Source organism: Ischnura elegans, chromosome 6, assembly GCF_921293095.1.
Source record: "Ischnura elegans chromosome 6, ioIscEleg1.1, whole genome shotgun sequence".
NCBI classification, from domain to species: domain Eukaryota; kingdom Metazoa; phylum Arthropoda; class Insecta; order Odonata; family Coenagrionidae; genus Ischnura; species Ischnura elegans.
The window spans coordinates 30,383,095-30,398,009 of NC_060251.1; the positions used below are offsets into that span (position 1 = coordinate 30,383,095).

General features: G+C 38.9%; 1 protein-coding gene across 1 annotated transcript; it reads right to left on the reverse strand.

Annotated features, from left to right (window-relative positions):
- Window positions 1-782: 782 nt before the first annotated feature.
- On the reverse strand, window positions 783-14,203 carry LOC124160261 (arrestin homolog). The gene is made up of 8 exons (XM_046536074.1): window positions 13,891-14,203; window positions 12,640-12,761; window positions 11,893-12,024; window positions 11,266-11,472; window positions 7,364-7,552; window positions 6,050-6,238; window positions 4,846-5,014; window positions 783-1,814 (listed from the first exon to the last, which is right to left on the reverse strand). Exons 1-8 carry the CDS (start codon window positions 13,955-13,957, stop codon window positions 1,666-1,668), a joined length of 1,224 nt encoding a protein of 407 aa, XP_046392030.1. The 5' UTR covers window positions 13,958-14,203; the 3' UTR covers window positions 783-1,665.
- Window positions 14,204-14,915: the final 712 nt, after the last annotated feature.

A 14,915-nucleotide genomic window follows, 5' to 3' on the forward strand; every position in this document is an offset into this window, starting at 1 on the left:
GATACAAATTCAAACGATTCTGGACGGAGCGGATGATAGACTACTCAAAAATCACTTCAAATATGCCCCGAAATAGTTTTCATAGAAAAATTGTTTCGTAGTATTAATTTTTTTGCAAAAGTTAGACATGAAACATCCTATGCCACATGCCTTTATTCCTCACTCATGTGACTTAATCTTGTTGTATAAATATGAAAAATATTTTTATTAGAATATTGATATGGGCTGATAATATTTCTTCTTCCGCCATGACCTCTTTTCAACATATACATTTTATTTTTTTTAAGTAGTTGTTTGCCATTAATTGGTTCAATATTGTATGGTCTGTTTCCCGTTTCTGTAATTTTCTAGCATCGACATTTGAAAGTTGAAGGAAGGGTGGTAGAAGTCCCAAATACGTCACTTAAACAATCACGAAACTTTAACCAAGTCTTCTTAGTCTATTTATTTGGGTTACAAGATAACACTTAAGATTTGAGCCGATATTAATTAAATGATTGGACAGGAACCTTCTAATGAGGAAGTCTGTGGAAAGCGACTGCCTCATTAGTTCATTCAAATTATACTGGGTCTCAAGCGAAGAATTGTTCTCTCGCCACCTCCCTATGATTCTATGGCAGTGAACTATTGAAATGGTGAGATGATTGATAGAAAGATGCAATCGCCGTTACAAGGTATTGGTTTTACCTATGGTTTTACTTTGTAACGCTATGCGGGGATTTGTATCAAATTCGGCCTTGAAACCATCTGGCGGAGCCGACATTTATTATTTGATACATCAGTTCACAGCCAATTTAGTTTATTGATAACTCTTTATTTTTGATTTACAAGGAACTCATCATTGAAGTAGAACATACAATAAATATACAATCATCATAACTGCAATTCAAAGACATTTAAAATAAATAACACGCAACATATATATTAACTTTAAGAAGGCAATATATCCACAAAATAAATACGTCCAAATCATTCAAATTGTAAAACTCAGACTGCGTAAAAATTTAATTTTTTTGCTTATTTTTATGGCGGCAAATAGAGGCCAGGTGGTCTTTCTTGTACTGATCTTTAGCTAAGGCGAAGCATACTTTGCATTGAGGGCTGTTTACTCCCATTCAAGTAAGATTTTCATAGGAGTAAGGTCATTTACTATCAAGCCATTTGTAGTACGCGCTTGCATCTTGTAGTATAACTGCTTTCCTAACCACGGTATTAGTAGGAAAAATTTGTAGCAACATAACAAAAAAACACCCCCCCCCCCCAAAAAAAAGTATGGAAATAATTTAATTATGAAACCTGGTGAAGTGCGTAGGATAATCATGTTCGCAATTGAAGCAAAAAAAATATCAATTCACGACATTGAAGTTTCGCAGCTTAGCATATTATTTATACAAAATTTGGTGCAATTGACATGCAGAAGCTAATGAAGATAATGAAATCACCTGGCCATTTCAAATCCCTTTTCTTTATGTGATATTTTTGTTGATATTTATGGTTCACACAGAGGTTGAGTGGATGGGAAAAAATCTTCGCGGATGCAATATTTATTTCTTGGTCTTCATGGTAGGGTGAGTAGTTACTTGTTTGCTTTATGTCGCGAGTCAATCTTCCCACCTCACTTCTCCCCCCCTTGACATGTTTCATTCTGTCTTCGTCGACTGCTTATTACTCTGGTTCGTTGAGGCGCAGGCGGGCAAAGTCCTCGAAGACGATGTTGTCCTCGTCGTCATCGGCATAGCACGAGTTCTCGTAGCGAGACCTCTCGATTGATTTGGCCTTCTTCTCGGCGTTCAGCTTTTGTTTCTCCATGGACCCTGTGGACATAAAATCAATTTTCAGTTGTTGATAAAGTCTTCACGGGAAATCATCCGGGTAAGAATGGACATTGCTGCCAACGTTTCAATGGCCTTCTCTGCCATCGTCTTCAGGGCAAATGATGGACCTGGTTATTGCCGGGCTTATGCCGGGCTTATATACACCGTTGGAGAGGTCAAGTCGTCTGTACTTGGTCAGTTTTTTTTATGTTTCTTTCCTCCTATAGATTCGTATTTCGGTGGCCTCTTTTCGATGGTATCGCAAATAATAAAATGAATAGGGACGCGGGTTTCCAACCCAGAAAATCGTGGAATCCCATGATAAAAAGAATGAGTAAGCTGAGAGGAGGAAAGAAACCTTTAAAAAAACTGACCAATCACAGACGACTTGACCTCCCCAACGGTATATATAAGCCCGGTAATATCGACTTAATATATTGAAATGTAAAAAAACGTTATATTTTATTATAAATTTGATACTGTACGACCTTCGTCTTCGACGTGGCACGTAAATCATGTAGAATATTTGCATCGAAGACAGAGTTTTACGTATTAAATGCTCCACATGTGTCAGTACCAAATGTACCAGATGATGACGACGTCGTGAATGCAAATGTACCAAATGATGACGTGCCACTTCGAAACCTGGGTCGTACAGTGTTAAATTTAAGTAGAATAATTGTTTTCGCACTTTATTCGATTTTCCGTCTTGATAGTGAGAGACCTTTCATTATACCAGTGAAATCGAGCAGGGCAATCAGATTTGACACTGTTCGGAATGCACCAACGATCATCTATCGCTTCGTTTTATTCCTGCATAGTTATTCCGTTCACGTGAGTGCGAAATTCTCACGCCAGCCTACGCGTTCATTTTTATGCCGACCAGGGGTCCTTGAGATTCATGACGAGCGACGGGGTAACCCTCCCAAGAGAATTATTCACGGTGAAGCGTTCACGGAGTTCCCTACGAGGTCGCTGTGGCTCGTCCCCTTCGATCGCATCACGGTCGTGAAGCCTTGTAAAAAATCAAAGGGTTGCGGGCGCTATTTTTTTCCACATTTATCAGATTCGCAGCTATTAATTCTTTTAGGCCCGAGTTGATTTTTTTGTCCGTCCAAAAAAAAGAGACACATCGTAGGATCACCTACCTACAACTTGCTTCTAGTATTGAGGACTCGGTCATTTTTTTATCGCGAAGAGCGTGCCATTTTTTTTGCAATCTTTTTTTTGTCCCCATCGGCCCGTGACTTTATCTCACCCTAATGCAACCTCTATAAACTTCATAGAGTGCTCGAGAGATAATTTTTTCTCGTAGAGGTTGTTTAATTTGAGTCAATCCCCTCCCCTTTGAGGACCTATTCGCCAACTGCTCACGGCTCCGTGCCCTATCATTGGCTAGTCTTCATTCACGCTAATAAGTGTACAAGAAAGCCGATGTTTCTCTACCCTGGATCCCAGTGATCAAATGTACTTCCAGCTCAGAGGAGATAGAACGTGGTTGTTCGTGCAGTCCTCCAGCGAGTAGGCCATCTCACAATCCGGTAAGCCGAAACTTTAATCCTAACCAACACCGTTTGATCGTTAATACCTCTGCGGTTACTAATCAATGCCTAGCATGATGCGTGGTACGATGTGGTAGATATTATAACATTTTTCAAATAAGACATTGCACTGTTTCCAATGGATTTATTTGGATTAATTTTTTTTCATGATGCATGTCGTTGTTACAACAAACTTGCGCTTGTAAAGGTTGTTGTAGCAACGAAACACGTCGTGCGAAAATAAATTGAATGGAAAAATTGCAACGTCTCAGTTAACTGATACTAATAAATGCATTAACTGTCCGATTTTTTCATCAATATTGTTATCAAAGTATTCTTCTAGGTGGGGTAGGTTTATATTGAATATTTCGCACATAACCTCGGCCTGCGTCCCCTCCCAACTTCAACTTCCCTCTCAAATTCGCAATAAGGCCCAACCAAATTCTTTCTAAATATCCTATTCTCTTCCTTCCTCTGCCTCGTTTATCCAGAGTTCTACCCTCTAATAATTTCAACATTCTCTCTCTGCTCGGTACTGTCCCCATCCATACCTTCTTTTCCCTCCGTATCTTATATAGAAGCTGCCTCTCCCTATCCATTATGTCCAGCACTTCGTTTTCGCTCTTCCTCTCTTTCCAATTCACCTCCATTCGTCTCCGAACCCTTATTTCAAACGCTTTCAGTCTTTTCTCGGTTATCATTTTATGAAGCATTTACATTTTTTCTCGCCCATGCATGAACGCAGACTATGAGCGCATGGAAGTATGTAGTAAAATGACACGTTGAGTACCTGCCAAATTTGCAATTCCGTTGCATGGGTTTCATATCATCATTCATGCACTACTTATTGCGATAACTACGACAGTGCTTAGGCTCTATTGGGCATGGATCGGAAACACAGTTTTTTTTTCCTTGTTACCATTTAGTATGCCAAGTACTAAATAGTCGACATGTGCGCAGCTTTTCTTGAATGCCTAAGGTAATAAGTGATTAAATCGTTAAGAAAATTAAAAAAAATTATATTGCATTCATTTACATAAAATACTAAATTTGCCCTGGGTGGCAAGAGTCACATACGAGATGGTGTTTTAAAAAGATAGGGCAAAGACGGAGTCCAATCAGAATACTAAATAAGAGGAGTAACACGCCATACACTCCGACATGACAGCTTAATCAAGACCATACGGGAAGGTGGAGTAGAGGGAAAAAACATTAGGGTAGACCTAGGCAAGACTTCATGGGACAGTTGGTGAAGTACCTTTGGTGCCAATCCTACAAAGAGGTGAAAAGATTGGCCCAAGCCAGGATAAAGTGGAAGGATGTTACAGGCCAATCATGGGATTGGAACCCAAATCGAAAATTTAACACTATTAAGTACATTTATCAGTATTGTTAATTAAAACTAAGTTACTAAACTTTTTTTACGAAAGATCATGTTGTACACTGTGATGACTGATATTGAGTAGGCTGCCGTGTGTGTACGTTCTCACCTGGTGCTGGGTGCAGCAGCTTGAAGGGCACATCTGTTTGCAGTTCTCCTCCAAGGGTGCCGCAGTTGAGTTTCACGCGGACGGAGTAAGAGATGACGATACCCAGGGCCTCGGAAGGCGCCTTGCCGTCTCCCACGAGGGTCGACGAAGCCAAGTTCACGTCATCGTCCTGCAGGATACGAGAAAGGAAAACGAATATCTTAAAATGGGGTCATTCGCAAAAAATAACAAAATCGCAATGTGTTAAAGTTCGGTAATGGAAACAGCAGTAAGGACAAATATAGAAAAGTCATAATCTGACATGTGCTAAACGAATTGCCACTCAATATTTCGAGTTAAAGTAACTCGAAAAAGGGAATGGCAAAATGTCTCCAAGGAACTCAATGCATATCATTGGTTAATTAAAAAATTTACATTGATTGGGGAAAAACAACGCAAAAATCCTTTCTAAGTGTTCCCTCAATATAAAAGGAAAACGGACAGCGCTGTGAGGACATCAAGATGAGAATTGCGTTAAAAATCAAGGTTTTAAGTAGTTTTTGATGAATAGGAAGGAGCTAGTCAGATGATCGTTATGAAAAAATTGGAAGAAAAAATTAGAGAGGAGTCTGATCTGGAGTGTAGCGCTTTGCGGTGCAGAAGTACGGAAACTTAGGTAGGAGGGCAAGATAAGGCTGTATACGTTCGAGATGTGGGTATGGCGATGAATGGAGAAGGTGAAGTGGACGGAGAGGAGGAGGAACGACGAAGTGCTGAACATGGTGCGCTAGGTGATGCAGCTTACGGACGGAGAAGACAGAAGGTATGAATGCAGTGAGTACTTAGCGGGGAGGGAATGTTGAAAACATTATTAAAGGTTAAGTAAATGATGGAGAGGGTAGAAGAGAATAGGATTTTTAGTCAGAAGAAAAGGAGTAGGCCTTATTGTGAATTGAAGAGAACACAGAATGCAGAATGTTCATTAAGGGAGGGGACGGTATACTTATAAATTATCCATGGAAACCTATCTTAATCGGTTGAATACTTTAATATTATAATAGTACGCCTGCGTATGACTCAAGAAATTTATCCTGAAAATTTTGTGGCTGTGTCTTGAGTAGTTTAGGCTGAACGTCGATGAGTGAGTGAATCAGTTAGTCAGTCAGGACACGTTGCTTTGTATTTTAGAAGATAGATGTTCGTTCTGATTGACGTCCGTTCATACCTTGAGGTGTCCGTCGAGTGCGATTCCCCGTCGGTCCTTGTTGGAGGAGGCAAGAGGCACCAAGTAGAACTCCTTGCTGAGGGACGCGCCCGGAGTGATGGGGCAGCCTTCCCTCGTCTCCAGGCAGGCCACGTGCTTGGAGAACTGCGAGTTCACCATGGTCACCTCGCAGTGCTGCACCACGAACACCTATTCCCGGGCGATCATAATGCATTCACAGGATGAGAATAGATCGAAACTTGTTCGACATGGGAATCAATCAACCACCCATTACTTATGAAACTCATCCTCAGGATTCACTTTAGAAAACCACATATTACGATTTTTGGAAATAAGGTCGCTTAGTAATGTTCCGGAGAAACTTTTAAAATTACCGATTTTGGCTTCAGCTCTACGGATAATCACAAGTTATAATCAATATTGTAACCTAAGATTGAAAACTCTCTGTGTAACATTATCTTGTGACGTTATACCCTAATATCCATTATTTCATAGGCTCGGCGGATGATGATGCATAGCCTTAATATCGCCCGGTTAAAAATCAGTTAATTCCATGAAAATATTGAAAATTGTTCACCACGAAAATATAAGGAAAATTTTACTGAAATAGGAAAAAAATTCTCCAAACTTGTTGTGTTAATTCCTCGACAATATCCGAAATCTTGAATGTATGACTGCCGATTGGGTTTCGAAATCGCATTATCCCCGAAAAAATCTATCAGTCTCTATAACCGATGTCATTCTTAGCTAACTATTTCTCATACCGAGAGGTTGGGCAACCAGGGCTTCTCCCGAAGTGAAGAAAATGAATAAAAATGAACAGAGGTCTGAATAACTTCAATTGGGTCGTCAGAAACGATAAATCATGAAAGACATTTTGCCGAACATATGAGTAATTTAGTGGGCGTGTTAAAAGGAAAACGCAAATATGGATTATAACGATAAGGCGTGGAAAAAATGATCAGTATCATTGTAAACTACACAAGATGTTTATTTTATTTGCAAAGACCCTGCGAATTGCAAGACCACGTCTTTTTCTAACTTTTGAGTGAATTTGAGTGAGGAATTTTATACGTAACCTTCGTTTACGATTTTTTTATGCTCAGCGCCATGTGTTGCATTTACGTTGGAAGTAATCCTAATTCCGTGAAAATTGAATTTTTTTAGTATCCACTTTAGTACGCCCGCTAAAATGCGATGATACCAATCGTTCAGTAAATATATCGCTCCTTCCCATTCGACTTTGAAAAACTTAAATTATGCCTAAAAGAATTTATACTTTTCGATATCTTCATGGATTTCTTTTCGTCTCACCTTGATGTTCTTGACTGATTTTCGCGAATTGTTGGTGACAATGATGTTGGCGCAGATCTTCTCGCCGTGGTAGTAGATCTCTCGGTCGAGCGTCACTTCGAGATTGAGTTTGCCCTGCGAGAAGGTGAACCCCTTGGACACGAGCGAGCTGGGCAGGCGGCGACCGCGGCTCGGAGGAGCATGCTGGATCTGCAACGAAAACAAGAAGAAAAGACGTTCAATCACTCAACTTTACAGAAATATTTTTTATAAAAAAAAGTTTTTATCGCGAACCAAAAGGACACAAAAAATTTTCTATGAACCTGACAGAGCCTATAAATTATTTGCATTTACAACGAAAAACGTTGGATGCATTTTCCACTGTAATGACCAATTTGTAAGCACATTTGTTGTTATGATTCTCCATCATTCTCGTTCCTTTAAATGAACTCAGCGCCGCCATCGGATTTTGCTGGCGATTTTTTAAACTAATTTCCAAATTTAATTTTTAATTCTGAATAACAATTGAGATAGAGTTTAAATAATAATAAACCTGTTAGAATATTGCATTGTCATCTAGTTCTGAGTTACCCTGAAAATATCAGCTTGATAGTTAACCGGAAAGTGGGTTCAAATTGTTGGAGTTGCGAGATTTGACCCGGACAAGATAACAAGGAACAAAGCGAGTTTATGAAAACGTTATTAAAATAAATAGAGTCCTAGCGATTACTGTACTACCCTAAGTGGCGAGACTAACATTTGAGTGTTCGTTAATTCATTATTAATTGTTAAACTTAATACTTTTATTAATGAAAATAGTTACACAAGTCCAGATACATCTCCTTCATTATGAACAACAGGTAAAAGCAAGATTCTTGCACAAAATACGCTTGTTCTTTGGTAACCATTCTGCAGATGAAGTCTGAGTCATTGAACATGGCGTTTAGATGAGTATTTTCCAAAATAGGGTAGAAATTCATTGATTGATATATCAATTAAATCATAACTCCATTTGCCAAGTTTTTGTCAATGTTCGCAAATAATACTTCGTCGTTTTTCTAACTTTAATTTATTAAGGAGCACTACTTTGCGGCAGAAGAGTTTGTTTTACCGTGAAAATATGATGGAAATTATCCAGTATTTGATGTGCTTGTAAGCTAAGGTAATGGCGCAAAGTTATGTCCGTTGGTCACGTTTCCTACAATTTTCTGGCATTGACTGACAGAAGAAATTACTCGGATATTAACATGCACAGTTTTTATTACATACTTGATTAGTTTTTACTAAGTCTGCTTTCAGAAAACTCATGCATTAGTGATTCTGTGCAATGCATAGAATTTCGACATCGGATTGCTGTGAATGTTGCAGAGAAAAAGTACATTGTGTGCGGAAAAAACATTCAAGGCAATATAAAAATTCAAACAATGAGACCTTCGGAATCAGCTTACCAGTTATCCTCAAGGGGGGTGAGGTATCACATGATCTGGGTGTTTATATGTCAATCTTAGCCGCATGCGTGGGATTAATTAAGGGGGTACAGACTTTCTGCGCGACCGGTCTTTTTACGACGGATTATTCACTTTAAAATTACGCTCTCATATTGATATTTTGACGGCATTCAAAATATGCCGTTTTCAACACCTAATTGTTTCACAAGTTAGAAAATTTTTGCCTTTTATTTTTTTTCTATTATGTAATAGGCTATTTGCCTATTTTTCAAGGATATATTTTTGTGTTTACCGCACTTCACTAACTAATGTAAGCTGTTTTTTTTTGTATTATCAAGTGATGCCTTGTAAATTGTAGATGTGGCTAAATTATAAACGGATTTAATTAATTCTGAACGACTATGTATTGCAAATTTGACGCCGATGCCATACTTAGAAAATTCATAATGCACGCAAATATCTTCCTGCATTAGTTTTTTTTAAATTCCCGAAAATGGTGAAAAATTCTGAGCTGAGTCGCTCTTCAACTGTCTTGATGCCTGTTTCGGAGCTTATTTTTGGCTCCATTCCATATTTATATCAATGTTACTTTTAATCCTCAGACTTCGTCATCCACAACTCACGGTTTTAGTATTGGCAAAGCACGGACGAAAAGCATATGAAACAAATGACCACGACTCCGCGTACTTGAAAATGTTCACGCGAAGTCAAAATCGAGGTAACTTCATACTAATTTTTCTGTAAACTCAAAACCGGAACTACGCAGCTTAATTCTATAAAAACCGTCATTGATCATAAGGGAACTGTAATCTCACGCCAAGTGCCCTCAAAAATAATTTTATGCTACTTTTTTTTTTTTGATAAAATGGCCTTTTAGGATGGTGATTGCGATACATATTGCCTAAGCTCTTTTGAAGTCGCCATCATCCACAATTATGTCCGATCCGAATCTGCTGACATTTACCTGAGGATTGTCCGGGTGGAAAAGAAAAACAACTAAATCCTCCAATGTTTATTTTTTGGTTGAGTTCCTCGGAAAAATGAGGTGCAGGGAAAACATTATTCAGGTCTCACGCCATCCCCATATTTCGTGGCCTATCAAGGTTTGTTACCCCCGAAGGCGCACTCCTCGGTCTTCCTAATTCCTACAACAGGATAAGAAGACTGAGGATTCGGCCGGGAAGCTCTAAAATGGCCGCCTACGCCGAACCTCGCTCCGCTTCGCTGAGCTCATTCGGCAGAATTATTTTTCCTCTCCCCTTCCTCCCCGCCTCGATTCTCGGCTCCGTGTAACGGACGAGTTATGGTAAAAAAAATTAACAGCTCAGACGCGCAGGCACTCTCAGAGTAATAGGCCGGTTCAAGGGAAATGCACAGGGGAGACCAAATTCCATCCCATTGAAGGCTGGTTTCTGTTGCCACTTCGGTCGCATTTTAATAGGCTTTCAAAAATGTCCGCGACGCAGTGATGAGTGCAATGCGATCCACTTTTTTCCAATATTTTGCAGTATTGCCTTTGCAAATGCGAGGAATAGCATGGGAGACTTATGAATTTGATAGATAACATCGTCATGAATACAAATTTTGGTTGACACCCCTGATTATACTTTATTTCCCCGTAAAACTCGGATCAATTTGTCCGTCAGCAACGCGAGTGGCGACTTTTGCAAACCCATTGAAATGAGCGGTGGGTCACGATGCATTCAGAGGCCAACTTGAGGATCCTCTTTTGTAATTTACGTGGGCCGGTTAACGGAAAAAATAGGAGTTAATTAACCTCAGGGTACTCTTAGAGCGAGATTGCAGTACCCATACGTTTATTGCGGCATCACATAAAGAAATTAGGGCTCAAATTGCCAAAATAAACGAGAAAATTAGGCTAAAATTTTTGGAACCTGCAAAGTAATCATTTTTTTCGTGCTATTTTCGTTCGTGTTTTGTTGCCTCCTACCGTGAATCTTGGAAGTAGATATCTTGGGGTGGAAAATGACGTGGATGTAATAAGGAATTGAGAAGTAAACTGTGGAAAAAAAACATCGATGCGGCTAGTAAACAACTCAACCCAAATTCAATACAGTGTGCGCGGCTGTTAGTTTAAAAAATGGCATGTAGCATTCAATGCTAGATATTTTTTTTATAAACGACCGAGAGCCGCTGACATAAATTCTCTTTAAAAGCAAATTTTTTGTACATTTAGAATTGGGAAAAATAATTTATTTGGCTTCTGCGCATGTGACCAATACTGAAATGGAATTTTTTTGCCTCATAGTACAGGGAAGTTTCCTTTCATGTTAAATAAAAAATTTAGGCTATGAATCTTTGGAGATTCCCTTGAAAAAGTGACCAGCATTGGTCGGGAAACGTTGGGTCCACCCAAAAATTGACGCGGCAACATAGCCCAAAAGCTTTTAGTATCCGCGAAAGGTTTAACGAGGAATTATGTTTTCGTGCATTAGCACAGGGTATGTCGCTTACCTTCTTGATGGCCAGGGTGACGGAGGATCGCTTGTGGCTCTTGTCTTCCTCATTTTCGCCCACGTACGTCTTGATGGAGTACTCGACGCCCAGCGGTTTGCCATTGTCGTCCTCTCCCGCTTGCAACGTCACCGATGACGGCGCATTTGGCGGGAACTTAAATGTGAATGGGAATGCATTCTGGCCCAACTTCTTGACCAGACGTTCCTGTTGGTAGAAATCACAAATGAGCCAGTGAAACGAAAGACAGGCTAAAAATATACACTCAAATACTATAATCATTTGTTCAAATTTACTGTAGTTGAGTAATGGAGTAGGCATGTTTTTATTTCAAGTTAAAATAGTCCCTTAATTTTTAATTAATGAAAATGATGCTATAGTGTATCCATACATCTTCATTTTTTTATCTTTTACTTCAATGAATAGAATATTTGGTAGAGAAAAGCGACATCATCAGCAATAACATGCATTAATTTTAGTGCATAAGCAAATATTTAGTAACTGGATTATATTTACTATTTATAGTGGTTTTAAATGAAGCTTGTTTATTTCTAAGCTTTTTACATCAGTACTATTTTTCCCAATCCATTTTATAGTCAACGCCGTAATCGTAAATATCCAACTTACCTGGATGGGAGTGAGTTCTTGCTTCTGCTGAGCTGGTGGCACTATTTGTGCTGATGCGATGATCAGTTCCTTGCTGAACTTCACTCCCATCACCTCATCCTCCTCCCGGCCATAGCGGTAGGTGGTGGTCACCTAGGGAGAGAAAATGTCATTAGTATTGAGGTTGGGAAAAAATATGCTCGAGCATTATCCGTAAGTATGTAGACAATCGTGTGTAAAACTGTGTCTCGCTGTTGATGAACGTGTGGATGACCTAGTGACAGTTACTTATTTCGTATCTAAAATACTTGAAAGTGAAGAATGTACAAAATGACTTTGAAAATTGCTATATAAATTTGACCACCCAATAGTGAACATTGAACATTTTATGCAAAACCTTTGGTAGATATGATTTCAAATCACTCCAAAAAATTGCATGAACCGGTAAATAATCACAGAAGGCCACTTATAGAAGATATATAGTGTATATTTTCGCACATAAGAAATGTTTTCCATGAGAAAAAAATTAAATTCACTCAAAAGGACTTTCTTAAGAAAATTATTTAACAGCTACTTTTATTTATCTAATAATTTATCAGCAGTTACTATTATATTTCTGTTGATCACATATTCAGCCTATTCACCATCTTATGCACCACTACTTCCAGCATATATAAATAGAAATAAAGAATATTGTTTTTTCTCCTTGTTAATTTGCGTCCTAAGTTCGATTGGAATCTAGTTTGCTTGAAACATTTCTCAACTTACCTGGCCAAATACTTTTCTTCCTTTGAGGTAATCGCTCTCCACCACAATGACGCCATCGATAGGTTCAACATGGTCGATATGGTCGGTGAAGTCTCGCTTCCCTAGGTATACAGTGATTTTACCTGGTCGCATAAAGAAGAAACATGAATAAGTGTAAGCAGAATTACTATAATTAATACATAGAGGTTTGGGGTAAAATAATACAAAGCAAATTAATAACTCGTCGACAAATTTCAGAAATTACCGATTAAATTGGCATCTTTTTGTCTCGAAACTGTATTTTTGCGTTAACGATTTGTATGAGCGTAATTTTCGGCGCAGCTATTCTAGTGCCTGTCCGATAAAGGCGAAATTTTAATATGAGAAAAGCACTCTCAAGGTCAAATTTTATAAGATTTTATTCATAGCGGTAGAAACTAATAAGAAAATTATAGCAATAAAAACAAAATTAATTGTTTAGGAAGATAAATTTCTTAGAATATCCGCTGAAAAAGCTAACATAGTTGACTTAAAGTGTTCTAGAAAGGCTCCCTCAATTCCTAAAAATGGTTTGAGAAATGTGATGCAATTGGCTAACTTGCTATAATATAAATGAATGCCTATGCCACATTTTTACGCTTTTTAAACAATGAAATGCATTTCTTGTCGATCGTATATTTTCATCATATTGTTTTGATGGAAATAATTATTTGCAGAGAAAATTGAAATACGATTACAGTTATATGTAATGATACTTTTGGCCACTAATATTTTTAGAGAAACTGAATAATATTAATACTTCAAATAGAAAAGAATTTAGCATATTTCTTTCAAAGGTATTCTTGGTAACTGGAATTTGCATTGAACATCTCATTGAGGAAGCTAATTTTGGAAAAGTTCCATTCCTTCCTTAAAATAATGAAATGAAATGGATGGCACCATCTCATATCAGATAATTGAAGTCTGTTTAACCCTCATTTTAGGACTCATTGTCATTATCAGATTCTAGCTGATATATAATGGCATAAAGCTAACTGCACGAAAAAAATCCATTTTGAACAACAAAAAATCATTTTGAACCCTTTCACAGGTTTATTTATTTCACGACCATGGTTTCGTCGAACGGTCGACATCAAAGTACAATGTACTAATTATTTTCCTGTTGATTCAGCATAATTTAAATATTCCAAAAAATTACGCCAGATAACATCTTAATTGCGCAAAACATCAAATTCGTTCATAGAAATATGGTCAGGAATCTTGTGTACATACCATTTGGAGTGGTTTTTTTGAAGACCTTTACGGCAACGACGAATACCAGGAATAATAGTGGTATCATTGAGGTTACAATACGGCCGTAGGGCGTTCGAATTCGAAGGTCTCTTCTGTCTTCCCTTTAGTTGTCTTCTTGGGTGTTCCCTTCCTCTTTGTCCTTCTGAAATGTACTTGAAAATGGGGTTGAGTTTGTCTCTTTCCGCCTCAGATACACAGAACTTGATTTGATGAGAGCGTGTGTGAAGAAATGTGTTATTCTTCTCCAAGATCTCCTATCCTTTTGAAAGTGCACACCCTACAAAGGGATTCGATGGTGGCGTAGGGGTTTATATACCCTCGTCCGGCACATGTCCGGCTTTCTCCTCTTCCATTGCGATTTCTTCCCCTCAGATTCCGAGCCCAACCCCGCTCCCTAGCTCAGCCCTCCCCCACCCCTGACAGAGCTGTGCACACCCGTGGGGGTGCCATCGAAAGGATGTATTCTCTTCCCCCCCCATGAGGGGCCCTGCACCCCCCCCCACTCCTCCCGATATAGAAGCAATTTGCGTGGAATGACGAGTCAGGGTGTCCAAGGGTGTTGGGGGATCGTGGGGGGATGGGGGTCTGTTCTCACCGATGTGCGATGGATTTCGGGGGGAGGGGGTTGGGAGGTTGCGGGGGAGGGCGTAAAACCTGTTGACCACCAGAATAGAGACAGGAGGAGTGGGATGGAGAGAGGGGAAGGTTATAAGCGCAGAGTGGCGGACGATAATCCGGTAAAAGTAATCGAATTATTGGTTACCATTACTTTGGGTAGAATTTTTCACCTGTGATGTTATCTTTTGCGTACATATTATCGCGCTATTAATATAGCATAGTAGACAAGGGCGTACCCAGGATCAAAACTAGGGGGAGGGGCAAGCCATGGTTGTTCAAGTTGTAGGTAAGATTTAAGTATGGAAAAATTAAATGAAATCAACATTTTAAGGATACAGTAACAGCTCTTTATTAGTTTTTAAAATTATTTGCTTGAAAAAATATTA